Source organism: Bos indicus x Bos taurus, chromosome 13 (assembly GCF_003369695.1).
Source record: "Bos indicus x Bos taurus breed Angus x Brahman F1 hybrid chromosome 13, Bos_hybrid_MaternalHap_v2.0, whole genome shotgun sequence".
NCBI classification, from domain to species: domain Eukaryota; kingdom Metazoa; phylum Chordata; class Mammalia; order Artiodactyla; family Bovidae; genus Bos; species Bos indicus x Bos taurus.
The window spans coordinates 30,555,373-30,573,198 of NC_040088.1; the positions used below are offsets into that span (position 1 = coordinate 30,555,373).

At 43.0% G+C, this 17,826-nt stretch overlaps 1 protein-coding gene across 1 annotated transcript in view; it reads left to right on the forward strand.

Annotated features, from left to right (window-relative positions):
• TGM3 (transglutaminase 3) overlaps nucleotides 1-17,826 on the forward strand; it is a 42,630-nt gene that overhangs the window by 12,556 nt on the left and 12,248 nt on the right. Inside the window, exons 4-8 of the mRNA XM_027559279.1 lie at nucleotides 549-667; nucleotides 2,021-2,149; nucleotides 5,130-5,307; nucleotides 5,415-5,550; nucleotides 17,313-17,416. Of these exons, the coding sequence (XP_027415080.1) occupies nucleotides 549-667; nucleotides 2,021-2,149; nucleotides 5,130-5,307; nucleotides 5,415-5,550; nucleotides 17,313-17,416 (666 nt within the window). The remainder of the gene's footprint in view (nucleotides 1-548; nucleotides 668-2,020; nucleotides 2,150-5,129; nucleotides 5,308-5,414; nucleotides 5,551-17,312; nucleotides 17,417-17,826) is intronic.

A 17,826-nucleotide genomic window follows, 5' to 3' on the forward strand; every position in this document is an offset into this window, starting at 1 on the left:
GAATGATTTTCATGGGCTCAGGTTTGATTAGGGGAAGTTTGTGGAATAGGGGACGAGCACAGAAGCTAGAAGTCAGAAGCCAGGGGTTTTGGCCCAGCTCTGCCTCTGAACCCACTATGTGAGTCTGGCAGTCTCTCTACCCTTCTGAGCCTCAAATTCCTCACCATTAGATGGACAGCTTGCTATTTCTGGGGCTATTGCAAGGATCTCATGAGTTTTTGAAAACTCTATAGTATGGTGTCATGACTACAGCATCATTCTGCAGCATGGAGACAGCTTGTGCCCGAAGAAGCAAGTTTTTCATTCCCAGAGATCTCATTTTCAGATTCTTAGGTCATCCCAGCTTCTCTTTCAAGTTTATGGTTCTCATGATATGACGTGGAAGCATTTTAGCCCAAGGCTTCATTCCTCAGTGGAGTTGGGGGAAGGGTTGAAGGTGTGGCTTGCTCCAGCCACCATGTGGGTACTCAGGACTGAGAAAAGGACGAGTCTCTATAGTTCTCTGTAAGATTCTATCCCCTGCTATCTGTTTTTTTCTTGTCAAACAGCTGATAGTGTCTTTATGAGTAACCATGCTGAGAGAGAGGAATATGTTCAGGAAGATGCTGGCATCATCTTTGTGGGAAGCACAAATCGAATTAGCATGATTGGCTGGAACTACGGACAGGTAAAAGGGTCATAGAGGCTGGCAGTAATGTCCCTATTCTACCCAAAGAAGCTCCACAGCAGACCCCACAGATAGGTGGCAGTTCCCAAATCTGTCCATTTGCCTGCTTCTTATTTGTTCATCCATTCATTGATGACCTACTATGTGCCAGGGGCCAAGGTACACCTATGGATACAGGAGATGGATACGACATATTTCATGTCTTTGAAGAGGTCACACTTTCATGGGCAAAACAGACACATAACTAAATTGATGCAACAACGTGTTATTGGTACCATGATGCATGAATGAAGATAAGGCCCAGTAGAGACTTGCACAACAGTATAGTTTCTGTTATTCATTCCGCATCATAATGTGATGAAATTTCCTTGGTGTGAGCATTTGACCTTCCAAGGGTCCTATGGTACTATGACATCTGAATCCACAGAATTCCCGAGTTTGCTCAGCTAGCCACATCCAGGGATTCCCTCCATATTTTCTTCTTTCCGGCAGACAAATGAAGTATTTCAATGAAGCACCTTGGATGGAGTGCCATGGATGTCCAGCAGAGGGTGGACAGGTGCACATTCTGCCATGTCCAGATCCCTTTCTGGAGTCAACCAGGGCACATCTGCCATGTATTCTATCTTCAGTATAATGCCATATATTTTATATGTTGAGTTTTAAATGTTGTGTTCTGTGTTAAATTTCATAGAAAAGAAAAAGGGGTGGGGTGGGTGCACTGAGGGGTGGAAGGGAGGATATTTTTGATGGGGTGATCTGGGAGAACCTTGCTTAGAAAGGAACTTAGGATAAGAAACTTAATGGAGACAAGGGAGCTGGATAGATATCTTGGGGAAAGGCATTGGAGGAAGAAAGAACAGCATATATGAAGACTCTAAGGCAAGAAAGAGCTTGGCCTTCTCCATTTTGTGAAAATGGCTTCAAATTCCAATTTTAGTGAGACACTTTATAATCAGTTCCCCAAAGTCTAAGTGATATGCTAGAGATCAATGTCAGAACTAGATGGAAACTTTGAGATGTGCTCAGCCTGATCTCTTGTTATACAGCTGGTGAAATTAAGGCCCAGACAGGTCAAGTGACTGCTCTCGAGTTCGTAACAGTGAGGGAGTCTCATTAAACTTGAGGGGCCTCAGTACAGGGCCTTGTGTACAGCAAGAGGTCTGGATGAGTTCTCAGGGTTAAAGGCCAGGTGGGTGGTTGTTCCTCAGCCTCTCAGTTCTGGGGGCCATGGAGCGGGGGCTGAGATATGGGCAGTGCCCGTGGCTCTTACCAGCATAGCCTCCATGCCCTCAATTAGCCGATACTACTTGCAATTTCTTTTATAGTAACATATGGCCCCATTTTGAACAGTTTGAAGAAGGCATCCTGAACATTTGCCTCTCAGTCCTGGATAACAGTCTGAATTTTCGCCGTGACCCTGCTACGGATGTGGCCCACAGAAACGATCCCAAATATGTTGGCCGGGTTCTCAGTGCAATGGTGAGTGATGAGAAAACCATAATAACTAGTTGTTCCCCTATATCAAACTCAGCTATGGGTTAGGCACAACCACTCATCTTGTTGGTTGATGTCTCACAAAATAAAGTTGGTGGTTATTATATCCCCGTTTTGTACACACAGAGTATGACACACCTGTAAATTAAAGGACTTGCCTGAGACACACAGGAGCGAGTGGCAGAGGCAGAACCAGACCCAGGCTGCCGGCTCCCAAGCCCTTCCCACTGTTTTGTGAGGCCTTCCTCAGATGACAAGGACTTGATCTGTGGGGGTCCACCAGGGCTGGGAGGACACAAACCTGAGACATTACTCCATCCCTGGGGCTCCTGGGGAAGGGGCTATGCTCCTTTGTTCTGACTCATCCCCTCCTCAGCACAGAGGGCTTGAGTGCCAGCAGGGAGGACAGAGGTTGACATGGTCGTCTTCTGGATGGGGAACCTGATGCCAGGGGGCTGAAGGAAATCACTCACAACTTAGCTTTCGAGTGAGTCCAGCCAGAATAAGGCCTCCAACTGCCCGCCTGGAGCCACCTTCACTCACCCACTCCCTCCACGTGAGAAACCTACCCCACCTATCCAAACACACACATTAGCTGGACACATACACAAGCTGAATGCTGGAGGAATGCTCTCTACTCAGTGGGTAGAAAACATCCCCATCAGAAAAATGTCCAAACAAGGGATAACCTGCTCAAAAGTTAGAAAGCTAAAAGTCAGAGAGTTTTGAACTTTAACCGTCTGAAACTAAACAATTACTCAGAAGTGTCAACTTCTGTGTGTGTGTGATTAATGGACTAGGCATTTCCAGTCTTTTTGGAGCTGGAGAATATCCAAGCTAATGAGCTAGTTACATGGTTAATTGAACGACCTCCTGACTACATGGTAGATATTGGGGGTCATCAGACAGGGCTTCTTAACTTGAACCTGGCAGGACAGGTGTGGGGAGGCCCAGAGAGTGTGGAGGCACTGAGGAGACGGTGGGAACCAGGGTGGCAGGAAGAGTCCAGAGAGGGAGTGGACCTGGGCTGAACCTTGAAAACCAAGTGGTCCTAGAAGGGTGGGATTAAAGCCCAGGCCAAGGTCTAGGAAAGCTGGTGTTTAGGCCACTTAGAAAGTTGAGCCTCCTCAGCTCAGGAGAGGGTGGGGGAGGAAGCTGGCTCCAGCAGCTGCTGACTCACTCCAGCCCTCGGGACAAAACACTTGATCTCAGAGCCAGGCTCCTCAGCTGCACCTCCCTGCTCTCTCTCCAGCCCTCCTGGTTGGGCTGGACCACGAGCTAATTATGGCCTGTGTGGGGCTTTGAAACACTCGGCTTTCAGTCAGAGATGAGCCTGTGATTACCACACTGGAGGCTGGAGCACCTGTGACTCAAGAGATGGAGATGGGCCGTGCAGTCTTCCATCTTGAAGGAGCCCCGTGGCCCTGATCCTGTGATTCCAGCCCGGCCATCCTGGAGAGGGTGCAGAGCTTACCCAGCACACAGAGGGGCTGTGAAGGCTGGGTCAGCTGGTCGTGGGCAAGGATCCTTGCATTTCCAGACTGCTGGTTCTCACAGGCCTTGTCTTGTGACCCCCACAGAGTGAGGGAGCAGTTCTGACTGTGACGTAGGGGTAAACGCTAATCAGTTTCATAAGGGCATACTTGCTTCTTCTGTTTCCTGTGTTGGAAGGTGAGCTTGAATGCATCGGCTTGTCAGCAATCACCCAGCTGACAAGCAGCCAGGCTGGGCTCGTGACTCAAGTTTCTCCTTCTTCTTTCTAACTTTTTTTTCTTCTTATTTGGCTGCATTGGGTCTTAGCTGTGGCACACAGCTGTGGATCTTCGTTGCAGTGCACAGATTCTCTCATTGTGGTGCCTGGACCCAGTGCAGCTCACAGGCTTAGTTGGTCTGTGGCACATGAGATCTTAGTTTCCCTGACCAAGGATCAAACCCACATCTTCTGCATTGCAAGGCAGATTATAACCACTGGGCAACCAGGGAAGTCCCTCTTTTAACTTTTTATTATAGAAAAGTTCAGACATTCACAAAAGTAGAGGAAAAAGTAAAGTGAACTTCTGTATGCCTGTCACCGGCTTCATCATACCTACCCAAGGCCAGTCTTGTTTCATTTGTGTCCCCTTCTCCATGGATTATGTGATAAATTCCAGATATCACATCATTTTGTCCCTAAATATTTCAATAGGAGTCTCTAAAAGACTCAGACTAAGAGATTCAGGTCTCTTGATTTCTAGCCTAGTGCTCTTTTCATGTGACTTATTCAAGAATCAAGGGCTTCCCAGGTGACGCAGTGGTAAAGAATCTGCTTGCCAATGCAGGAGAAGCAGGAGACATGGGTTTGATCCCTGGGTCAGGAAGATACCCTGCAGATGGGAATGACAACCCACTCCAGTCTTCTTGCCTGGAAAATCCCATGGACAGAGGAGCCTGGCATGGAATTGCAGAGTCAGATGTGATTGAGCACACACAAAAACACCCAAATACAAGAATCATGCATTAAGCTGAGTGAAATGAATGGATGGATGAAAAGCGGAAGTCCATCTTTATTCTTTTCAAGAATAAGTTAGTTGCTAAAGTTTTAAAGTGATCTTTTTAGAAGACCAGGACACCAAAAGAGAGCTTCAAACTATGGATCTTCAAGTCAGGCGGCAGCAGCCTGCAAGTTCTGGCCAGGAATTGACTGTGAGCTGATTTTCTACCCCTGCTTCATCACTGACAAGCCATGGAGCCTTCATTTTCTCTGTGAGCTGGGAATGACATGTGAATTAGGGGCAAACATGGCCTGTTAAGGAAAGCACTTTCAAATTCATAAACTTCTTGATACCCATTATCACAATTATTATCCAAATTGCCCAGAAAGACACTGAGACTTGAGGGAGTCTCCCTTCTTTAACTCCTTACCTTGCCCCCTGAATTCTGCCTGTCACTCTCTGTGCTGATTCCTTTGGGGTTTATTCCTTCCCAGATCAATGGCAATGATGACAGTGGCGTGATTTCTGGGAACTGGAGCGGTAACTACACTGGTGGCCGGGATCCTAGGAACTGGAATGGCAGCGTGGAAATCCTCAAGGAGTGGCAAAGATCTGGCTTCAGGCCTGTCCGATATGGCCAGTGCTGGGTCTTTGCTGGAACCCTCAACACAGGTATTCTGGATGAGGTGTGCCTTTGCTGGATGGGTGGGCAGCAGTGGGGGGCCCCCAGGTACTGTCTCCACTGCACCTTGAGTCCTTAGACTGCCCTTGACTTGCAGTGTTGCGATGTTTGGGGATTCCCTCCCGAGTGATCACCAACTTCAACTCAGCTCATGACACAGACCAAAACCTCAGTGTGGATGTCTACTACGACCCCTTGGGACGGCCCATGGACAAAGGCAGTGATAGTGTGTGGTGAGTTATCTGATCCTTTCTGAGCACCAATCCGAGCAGCTTCTCCCTAGCTCTCCCCAGCTCCTGGGACCAGCTCCCAACAGGAATCGGGAGGCAAGTACCATGTCAACACATGGTTTAGAATGGAAATGCTGTCATATCTTGGCCTTTTGGCTAAGATTAAGTGTAGAAAGGAAATGCCGAAGCTAGCAAGACCCAAAATAACCCTTCTCAGAGTTCTGCAAATGCTGATGGTCCATTTTATCTTGCCACCAGATGAAAGCTCTGATACCAGTGAAAAATATGATTCCTGGGCTCTGTGAAACTGCCCTGAATTTATAGGGGCCCCTAGACCCTATGATATTTTGGAAGAGAAACATTGAAATCATTGATTTTCTAGTAAGAAGAATAATGTATGTCATTTCAGGCAACCCATATGACTTAACGGGCTTTCTTAAAGAAAAGTGACATATTTTCTCATATATATATATATATACATATATATATATATATATACACTTTCTTTGTACCTTGATTGATAGAATAAAATGTTAGCTTATTCTGGATTTCAACTGAAAATAAGAAACTTTATATGTAACTGGAAATATATATATTTCTAAACCATAAATATGACATGTGCATATATGTGTGTAATATATAATACATGCTAACTGAAAGTAGCTTATCTAAAACTTACAGACAAAAAAAATAAAAATAAAAATAAAACTTACAGACATATGTCTATAACTTTGTATAGCTGCTTATATACATAAAATAGATATGGTTACAGCTATTTAAGGTTATACCATATGACAAGTTATTACCAGATGGCAACTGAAAATAATTATCTATATGTGTATATACACATAGATGTCTACGTATATAAAGTACTACATGCATATGTCAATAATCCATTGTTTGAATTATATTATATGAAAATAATTATGTCTATATGTGTATATACACATAGATGTCTACGTATATAAAGTACTACATGCATATGTCAATAATTCATTGTTTGAATCCTCAAAGGATATACATATAATAATCATTCACATGCATATACATGGCTAGATAACTTAATAACAGATGTCATCTTTTTTCCAAATGTTCAACTTTGAGATAGTCTGCATAAAAAATTCTTTATTGCTTATTATTCCCAGAATAAGTAGATGCAACTTTACTGAAATGTATTTAGGGTAACTAATAGAATAAAGTCAATGGAATATTAAAATTAACAGAAAGAGATATTAAAACAAATAAACAACAGCCCACACCAATAATGGCACTGAATACTGTAAGCATCCCCTCCCCTCTGAAGGGAGGGACGCGTATGTAATTCACCCAAGGTCACATGGATGCTAGTGTTTAATGGGGGAGAGAAAGTTTATTTCAGATGTTTTTCCTTAATCTACACATGCATAATGTTCTCTCTAGTGATGCTGCTACTTACCGTGAGGTTTTGTTTTCCAACTTCTCATAAATGAATGTCTTTTCTTCTCCCTGTTTTTTCCTTTTGTTATTGTATCCAAAATCCCATTGCAACCTTTTCTGATCCTTGGGACAATGCCATTCCTGGCTTTGTCTTCCTTTAGAAAAAGAGATGCTTGTTCCAACAAGATGACTGATTTGAGGGAAAGGGTGGTCCCCTTAGGCTTAACCCTTCTGTAATTATCCTGCACACTAGGAACTGCAGAGGGGTCAGAAAGCATAAGGCTCAGTCCTTCTGCTGAGAGCATTTCTGGTGCTGTTAGTGGACAAAAAGTGGGGAGGCCATTAGAGGCTATTTAGTGATGCAGTCAGAGAAGGCAATGGCACCCCACTCCAGTACTCTTGCCTGGAAAATCCCATGGACAGAGGAGCCTGGTAGGCTGCAGTCCATGAGGTCGCTAAGAGTCGGACACAACTGAGCGGCTTCACTTTGACTTTTCACTTTCATGCATTGGAGAAGGAAATGGCAACCCACTCTAGTGTTCTTGCCTGGAGAATCCCAGGGACAGGGGAGCCTGGTGGGCTGCCGTCTATGACTGAAGCGACTTAGCAGCAGCAGCAGCAGTGATGCAGTGTGCCAGACAGTTAGTACTGTGGGAACTCAGAGAGGGAGCCATCAAGGAAGACCTCCTGGGAACAGAAAGTTGGGGCCTTTGAGCTGAATTTGGAATTAGACCTGAGATCTCTTGGTTACTGGTTCATGCTACACATTAGCTTCATAATTTATTCTAAATATAATCACCTTGGGGCAAGTCTGGACCCCTGGAGACATTCTCTACTGTCATTTCTGTTGGCTTCGCTGCAGAGTGTCAGGCCGTAAAACTCTGATTTTTCCTGGGGGTCCCTCATCAGAACCCTCCTCAGAAAGCAGTGGGTGCTGAGCATTCCCCCTCCTCCCCCTTCCCTGTCAACTGTGGGTGGGGAACCAGCACTGGATGGTGTGTACACAGGGATTCCTGAACCCCAGTTCCAGTCCCACCACCATCTAGCTCTAGAACTTGTATAAGCCACTCCATCTTTCTGGCCCCCAGTTTTCCCATCAGTGAAATGTAAATGTTGGCTTGGAACTAGATGTTCGCTTAAGCCTCTTTAACTTTTTGATTCTGTGACTCTTCAGCTCACCCTACTTTTTGAGTTAGAGCTACACCTCCCAAGAGTCACTTCAAAGTGGTTCCTGCCAGGGGTTGGAGGGAATTAGCTCACAAGTCATTTTATGCCTGGAGTGAAATTACTAACCTATGTTTCTTCCTTGCCTATTATTAAAAGGACAGTTTGAGTTTGGACAGAAATTCTTCGATCTGAATCTGTATGTTGCAAACGTTAAAAGCTTTTACAACCTTGTTCAGATTTACCTAAAGTAATAGAATGTAAGGATCAAGTGAGGTTAAGCACCTGAGAATGCTTAATAATAAAAACAGCAGCAATAATAATTTGCTGAGCAATTGTGCTTCAGGTCCCTTTCTGAATGCCTGCATGTACTCTTCAGAAACAATGAAGTAGGCGCTATTGTGATCACCCCATTTTACAGCTGAGGAACCTGAGACATAGTGTCATTCATTCAAGGGCAGATAACTTGGAAACGATGGAGCCTGGATTTGAACCCAGGCCACTTTGTAAACTATGAAGCACCAGAGAGATGCCAAAGAATGTTATCACTATTCCTGACTGATGTTTGAGAAATCTGACCGCATAACTTGAGATTTTCCAGAATAGGGGTTGGGACAGTGGCTGGACATCAACCAGCTGAAGAATCTGGGTTCTTTGGTTCACACTTAGGTGGCAAATGAAAATTTTCTATGACACTAGATGCTATCTCAGGGTTCAGTGGGGAGAAATGATTTGCCCAAAGTAGAACTGAAATAGTGTCCAAGCTAGAGGTGGACACAGGTATCTGTCAATAAGACTATTCCAGGTCAAAGAGCTTTAAGATCTCTGAGGGATCTTAGAGAGGGACCCACTTATCTCATGCCTGAGAAACCAGAGGCCCAGGGAGAAGCACTGGTAAACAACTGGAGACATTTGGGTGCTCTCAATAAGTGTCTAACTTTATGTAAGTTCCTTAACTTTCTGTACCTCAGTTTCCTGTCTGTAAAATGAAGGGCTAGGTCAGGGGACCTCAGCAATTTCTTCTGGAGCTCTCTTTGAATCACATTATAGCATCCAGTGGGGTCTGTTTTCTTCTAAGCCATTCTGCTCATGCCAGTGGTTTGACTTAAAAGGCACAAGGCTCCGGAGTTTTTACTTCTTTGGAGTCGGGACACTCTGGGAAAAGCTTCTTTATTACGGCTCCCCTCTGTACCACTGTGAAGGAGGTCTCTGAAGCCTGAAAACAAATATTTTAGAAAAGTTTGGCCAACTTTATCTTAATCTTGACATTTCTGGCTTGTTTTCCTGGTTCATTTGACTTGATCCCCCAGTTTCTCAAGTCACAGATTTGACTCTATTTGTAGCCTTTACAGAGCTCCGAGGTGGAAGGCAAATGGTGATTGCTCATTCTTGTGATCAGGGAAGTGGAGTTGGTCAGTACTGGAGAAGAACTGTCATAACCCACACCCTTACATGAGCCCTAACTCCTAAGGCATCTATCTCTCCGTGGCCACCAACCTCCACTACTAGTTAGCCAGTCCCCAAAGTAGCTGGAGCAGCTTGCTTAGACCCACAGCACGGAAACCAAGGCTGCAAGAGTGGCAGGGCTCCGGAACAATTCAATTCAGAGAGCATGATGCATGAATTGCATGTCAAACCCCACACTGGACACTGGGCAGCAAGCGGAGTGAGATACGCGAACCTCACTAGAGGAGTTCCCAGCTGCACAGGAAGCTGGGCGATTGTGGAACCGAAGTTAAATCAGAGACAGCATAGAGGTAGGGTTGGCACTCTCTGAGTGTGTTCAGTTCAGTTCAGTCGCTCAGTTGTGTCCAACTCTTTGCAACCCCATGGGCTGCAGCATGCCAGGCTTCCCTGTCCATCACCAACTCCTGGAGTTTGCCCAAACTCATATCCATTGAGTTGGTGATGCCATCCAACCATCTCATCCTCTGTTGTCCCCTTCTCCTCCTGCCCCCAATCCCTCCCAGCATCAGGGTCTTTTCAAATGAGTCAGCTCTTCACATCAGGTGGCCAAAGTATTGGAGTTTCAGCTTCAACGTCAGCCCTTCCAATGAACACTTACAACTAATCTCCTTTAGGATGGACTGGTTGGATCTCCTTGCAGTCCAAGAGACTCTCAAGAGTCTTCTCCAACACCACAGTTAAAAAGCATCAATTCTTTGGCCCTCAGCTCTCTTTAGAGTCCAACTCTCACATCCATGCACGACTACTGGAAAAACCATAGCCTTGACTAGATGGACCTTCTTGGCAAAGTAATGTCTCTGCTTTTTAATATGCTGTCTAGGTTGGTCATAACTTTCCTTCCAAGGAGTAAGCGTCTTTTAATTTCATGGCTCCAGTCACCATCTGCAGTGATTTTGGAATCCAAAAAAGCAAAGTCAGACACTGATCTTAGTTTTCTGAATATTGAGCTTTAAGCCAACTTTTTCACTCTCCTCTTTCACTTTCATCAAGTGGCTCTTTAGTTCCTCTTCACTTTCTGCCATAAGGGTGGTGTCATCTGCATATCTGAGGTTATTGATATTTCTCCCAGAAATCTTGATTCCATCTTGTGCTTCTTCTAGCCCAGCGTTTCTCATGATTACTCTGTATATAAGTTAAATAAGCAAGGTGACAATATACAGCCTTGACGTACTCCTTTTCCTATTTGGAACCAGTCTGTTGTTCCATGTCTAGTTCTAACTGTTGCTTCCTGACTTGCATACATATTTCTCAGGAAGCAGGTCAGGTGGTCTGGTATTCCCATCTCTTTCAGAATTTTCCACAGTTTGTGGTGATCCACACAGTCAAAGGCTTTGGCATAGTCAATAAAGCAGAAGTAAATGTTTTTCTGGAACTCTCTTGCTTTTTCGATGATCCAGCAGATGTTGGCAATTTGATCTCTGGTTCCTCTGCCTTTTCTAAAACCACCTTGAACATCTGGAAGTTCATGGTTCACATATTGCTGAAGCCTGGCTTGGAGAATTTTGAGCATTACTTTACTAATGTGTGAGATGAGAGCAAGTGTGTGGTAGATTGAAGATTCTTTGGCATTGCCTTTCTTTGGGATTGGAATGAAAACTGACCTTTTCCAGTCCTGTAGCCACTGCTGAGTTTTCCAAATTTGCTGGCATATTGAGTGCAGCACTTTCACAGCATCATCTTTTAGGATTTGAAATAGCTCAACTGGAATTCCATCACCTCTACTAGCTTTGTTTGTAGTGATGCTTCCTAAGGCCCACTTGACCTCACAATCCAGGATGTCTGGCTCTAGGTGAGTGATCACACCATCATGATTATCTGGGTCATGAAGATCTTTTTTGTACAGTTTTCCTGTATATTGTTGCTGCTGCTGCTGCTAAGTCGCTTCAGTCATGGCCGACTCTGTGCGACCCCATAGACAGTAGCCCACCAGGCCCCGCCGTCCCTGGGATTCTCCAGGCAAGAATACCAGAGTGGGTTGCCATTTCCTCCTCCAATGCATGAAAGTGAAAAGTGAAAGGGAAGTCGCTCAGTCGTGTCTGACTTTTGGCGACCCCATGGACTGCAGCCTACCAGGCTCCTCCGTCCATGGGATTTTCCAGGCAAGAGTACTGGAGTGGGGTGCCATTGCCTTCTCCCATGTGTATTCTTGCTACCTCTTCTTAATATCTTCTGCTTCTGTTAGGTCCATACCATTTCTGTCCTTTATTGAGCCCATCTTTGCATGAAATGTTCCCTTGGCATCTCTAATTTTCTTGAGTATGTTAGGACAAGATTTTTTGAAGGAGTTAGTATCTGAACTGCATTTGGAAAGACAAATAAGCTTTTATCAGTGTAAGGGGTGGAAATCTGGGTCACTTCTAGAGAGGGTCCCCTAACCCCATGAATTCAAATGTCAGCATAACTCAGTTGCTGTCTCTAGGGACAGTGGTTTAGAAACTTCAAAGGTCGAATTAGAATTGATTTGAATGGAGGAGCAAGGAGGGGCAGGGATCAGCTTCTTGTAAAATAAATGCTTCAGTCTGCGCTTCTATGTGCTCTTACTGGGGAAACCCTCAAGACAGGAGCGGAACCCAAGGTTGGGAGGTAGAAAAGAGTGTGACACACAACCAGAAACAAACCAGCACATGCTTGATGATGCACTTGAAAGGCACATACACCCAAGTAAGTGTGAGCAAAGTGCTGGCTTTCAAACAAGGGAGGAACCAGGATGTGCTTATTATCTACTTTGTCTTAAATTCTTGCCTTGCAAATAAATATTCAAACATAGCCACTCACCTGTATATCTTAACCAACTCACCCTTCTCCTAAGGTTCTCTGCCAGAAACAAAATGAATCTGAAATTTGATTTTTTTCTTCCTCAAAATGTTTTCTCTTCCTCTCTTGCCCTCTCACCCTTCTAAGATCATCTTCCCACACTCCTCCTGCTTTCTCCTGGGTAAAATATAACCGACAAAAAATATAACCCACCAAAAAGATTTTGTGGGTCTGCCTGGAGATAATTTTTTTGATGACTTTTTTCTCCTACAACTGTAGGAAATCTCACAAAACATATAAAGAAGTAAAAATCATCTATAATCCTATTGTTCACATACTTTAAATATTTGATAGTTTTCTATGCAATCTTTTATGAGTTGTTGTTTTTATAGAATTGGGATCATGCATTTTATAAGACTTGGGCACAAGGCGGAGCATGTAATAGACACATCCTGCTTTTCCCCATACTTGGAAACTAACCACTTCATAGTTTTAAATCATGTGTTTTTGACTAAACAGGGTATTATGAACATTTTCCCAATGTCATTAATCTTCAAAAATAAGATTTTTAAATGTATTATATTCCATTGAATGTTAAAAGCCATTATCTCTTTTCCCACTATAATGGTAAACTGTTTCCTATTCCTTATGTTACCTATCTATTCCCCCTTTTTTTCCTACTTTAAATAACACTGTAACAGGCATTGTTATATGGAAATCTTGAGCATGTCAGTGATTAGCCCTATGAGAAAGATCCCTAGAAATGTATATCCTAGGTTAGAGAATGAACATTTTAAATGCTTATGAACCTATTGCTATTGCCTTCCAGAAATTTTGTAATGAGCTATGTTTCATTACAGTAGTGAGTAAGGGATTGCTTTCTTCCCACTCCTATCATTGGTTGGTTTTTTTTCATTATCTGTTCACCTCTCATGGCCTTATCCCTTCTGTCTTGTTTTAGAACTGACTTTTTAGCTCTTCCCCTTTTCCCTGGAGAATCTAGCAGGGTCATAGTGCACCTGATAAGTACTTAGGAAGCACTTCTAACTCCTGACAACTGTATAGTGTAGAACTCTGGATCTGGTCCCTACGGAAAGGCTTGCAAGTTTCATTTTACAACATGTAAAATGCAAACAGTTTTCCCTGATTATAAAACAATAAAAAATAAATTAATGGGGGTCATAGTAATATAGCTACCCAAAGAAAACGCTAATAATATTATGAGTTAGAGCCTTCCAGACATTCATGCTGTTTATACTCACACACATCAGATATATGTGTGTTGAGTAATCATTACCCAAATGGGACCAAATTAAATGGTCTGTTTTACAACATTTAATATCTTCCTGTATCAATAAATTAAAATTTAGAGAGAATGTTTGGCAGTTAAAAGCATGGACATTGCAGCCCTTCTGCCTGGGTTAAAATCCCATTCTGCCTATTTACTGACTTTGAGACCTTAAACAAGTCACTTCACTTCTCTATGCCTCAGTTTCCATAATTGTTGAAAGAGGATAACACTTATTCTTATCTTCCCTTATAAGAACACTGTGAAGATTAAGATATAACACAGACACTTAGTATTATTCTGTGTTGACACTTAACTGTGTTAGCGATTAGTGTTTATATAATATACGTATTTTAAAATATTCGTTTATTTTGTAATTAGAGGTTCCCAGGTGGCGCTAGTGGTAAAGAACTGCCTGCCAATGCAGAAGACTTCAGAGATGTGGGTTCAATCCCTGGGTTGGAAAAATCCCCTGGAGGAGGGCATAGCAACACACTCCAGTATTCTTGCCTGGAAAATCCCATGGACAGAAGAGCCTGGTGGGCTAAACTCCATGGGGTCACACAGAGTCAGACACGACTGAAACAACTTAACACACATATTTTGTAATTACAGAATTATAGAAGTAATAAGTAATTTTCATTATAGAAAATGAAAACATTGCAGAAATAAATAATGTACAACTTAGTTCATATGCACCGAAATCTGTCCATATGCATAATACTTACACCAAACCATTACTTAAACTGTGGTTATCTAAGATAATGGAATTACGGGGGACTTCCACTACTTTTTTTATGATGACTTTTTTTTTCATAATTGTAAGAAATCTCAATAATATATATTTTCTAAATCAAAATAGGTTCATCATATCAGTATATATTTTTATAAGCTTATGCATACACATACATGCTCTTGTAATTTTTCTTACTTGGTGATATAATTTAGACATCTTTCTATGTAAATGCTAGATTGATTTTGCTCATTCTTTTGGACGGCTGCATGATATTCCTTTGGATGGTTATGTCACAATTTATCTAACCATCTCCTTATTGGTAAACTTCTCCTCCATTATTTTTGCTATTACAAACAATGTTTCAGTGAACATTTTTCCGTGTACATCCATGTGCATGTATCTGAGGGTTTTTATAGGAGAAACTTCTAGAAGTGGAATTACTGGTTCAGTGGGTATGTAGATTTTTAAAGATTTTTCACACTGATTACCAAATTGCCTTTCACAAATGTCATACACATTTAAACTCCCACCAGTAGCGTATGACAGTGCTTGTTTTCCCACACAGCAATGGGTATCATCCTATGCCTTCATCTTTGTCAGTCTCATAGGTATGATAATATCTTTTTGTCATTATAATTTTTTATTGGAGGATAAATGCTCTACAATGTTATCTTGTTTTCTGCCATACAACAACACAAATCAGCCTTAATTTTCTTTTCATTGTGGTGGAGCTAAAACTATTTTCATATGTTTAGTGATCATTTTTATTGCTTATGAAAACTGCCTGCGCATTGCCCATTACTGGCGTGCTTGACTTCTTCTGTGTCCTGTTGTTGTTTAGTTCCTAACTTTTTTGTGACACCAAGGACCGCAGCCAACCAGATTCCTCCGTCCATGGGATTTCCCAGGCAAGAATACTGGAGTAGTTGCCATTTCCTTCTCCAGGGGATCTTCTTTACCCAGGGATCAAACCTGTGTCTCTTGCATTGCAGATAGGAGAATCTGGCTTTATCACTGAGCCACCTGGGAACAGGTTCTTTTGTATCTTATTGATTTGTAAATACTTTATAATATTCTTTATAGTAAGTGTCTGGTATACATGTTGCATATATTTTCCCTATTTTATTGATTTTTTCAACCTTTTTTCCTCTCTCTTCTTCAGACTGGATAATTTATACTGATCTGTCTTCAAGTTTACTCTTTCCTCTGTTATCTCTGTTCTGCTAGTAAGCCATCCATTGAATTAATTTCAGGTCTTTTTTTCCAGTTAACATTTTCCATTTGGTTATTTTTCTGTATTTTCTATTTTTTTGCTAAGAGGTTCCCTCTTTTCATTTGTTATGAGCATATTTTCCTTTATTCCATTGATCATAATTATCATAACTGCTTTAAAGTTTTATTCTTTATTTATTCTAACATCTGGATTATCTAAGGGTTAATTTCTGTTGATTGTCTTTTGCTTTGAGGATAAGTGACATTTTTCTGGTTCTTTGGATGTTCATTAATTGGGGATTGTATCCTGGTCATTGGCTGTCTTGATTCTGCATTTTGTCTTAGGAGCCTACCTGGGGTAGACTCAAACTGCAAACTCTGTCTCACCTGTGGTAGGCAGCAGCTCAAGTTTCAGTTCATTCTTAAAACTTTTATCTGGACTGTTTGTGGTTTGCCTTGTATATGCCTAGCTCAGGGGTCACCCAGAAGCTTAGGCGGAGTTAATATACAAATCTAGGTTCCGCTTTCTGACTCTCCTTTCCAAGACTTCTGCCACACTCTCTAGTGATTCTAGTTAACCCAGGGTTTGTTTCTTAACTCCTCAGGTCAGAAAGATGTGGACTGTCTGTTGGAATTTTTACTGCCCTGCTCTGTACATCTACTGCAGCTTGTCCTTGGGAGCAAGGTCACCAAAGCACAACTCCCTCCATGCTAGTCTCTTCCTCAAAGTTTGACACCCTTCCAAAATCCTCCTACTCTGTCTCCTCTCTGATAGTTATCTTTTGTCAGTGTGTTGTTTTTGCATAAGAGACTATCCATTCATTATGAGTTTATTCTTCTATGCTGGAAACAGAACGATAGTCTCTTTGTTTACTTGGTATATGAAAGCTTAATATTTTTACCTAGTCATATGTATCATTCTGAAGTTGGTTCTCTGCTTAAAACTATCTTTTCCACCTCATGAATATAAAAAAAAAATGTTTTTCAAGTTGAATAGAACTTGAATTTATGTCAGACTTACATTTTCTTCCAAGTTGGACCCAACACTGCCAATGCTAATGTAGTTGTTGTGGGATTGGAGAGGAGGAGAATAGAGGGCAGAATAAAGAATGAAGAAAGCTCTGGATAACTGTTTACACCTGGTGAGGGAGGGGACCAATGACTGAGAACATGCAGATTGGGAGATGGGGGGGCTCCACTGATGAATATTTTAGGACTGGTGTGTGCATTCTTCTGTCCAGACCTCAACTGCAGGGCTCTGTGGCTCTTAGCCAGACCTGTTAATCTTGCTGCACCCCATTCATTTTCACCCCACATGAAATACAGTAGTGTACCCCAACAGGATGCACAAGAGAAAGCTGTGTGGGTTTGCTCACTGGGTCTTGGCTCTAACCTAGATCCACTCTGCTTCTCAGAAAGGCAGGAGAACATGGTGATTTCGGAGTTAGGCATATCTGGGGCCACACTTTGACTTTGCATTGTTAGCTGCTTGGCTTCTCTGAGCCTCAGTTTCCCCTTTTATGAGATGAGCATAAAAAGAGTACCCCCTTAACCGTGCTGTGAGAATTTAAGGAGACGGTGCTCGCGGAGGTCTAGCACAATAGCTGGCCCAGAGTAAACTCACTTGAGTGCGAGGGCGCTGCACCGTCAGGTCAGAGGTGTGGCGCTTCACCGTTCCTCTGCTGAGCGGCCTTGGCCACGCTCTGCAGCCTGTGGTTCTGTCTGCAGGAATTTCCACGTCTGGAATGAAGCCTGGTTTGTGCGGTCTGACCTGGGCCCTTCGTACAATGGATGGCAGGTTCTGGACGCCACCCCTCAGGAGAGAAGCCAAGGTAACCAATCCTCTGTCAGCCTACTGGTGCCCCCCTTCTCTGGGTTTGGCTCTAAGTCATGACCTCTCAGTCTTTACAATGGTGGGAAGCGGCACAGCAAGATCACCTAAATCTTCTCTGCCTTTGGGGGCACAGAGAGGGATTAAAACAAAAGTATTTTCAAAGTAGATTTTCCTCTTAATTGGCTTGGATCAGGCTGCTGTTTAAATGACTGACATCCCTGCTCCCACACAACTGCTGCAAAGGCCCTGGCCCATGCCCGGTAATAGCGAAGAGTAACAGGTCCCCTGCCAACAGTGATTCTCCCACACAGCCTCTAGTAGCCCATCCCTCCCAGCACAGAAACCTTCCGTTTCCCTTTGCCTTGGGACTTAGCCCAGATTCCCTGGCTCAGCTCCAGGCCTCTGTGC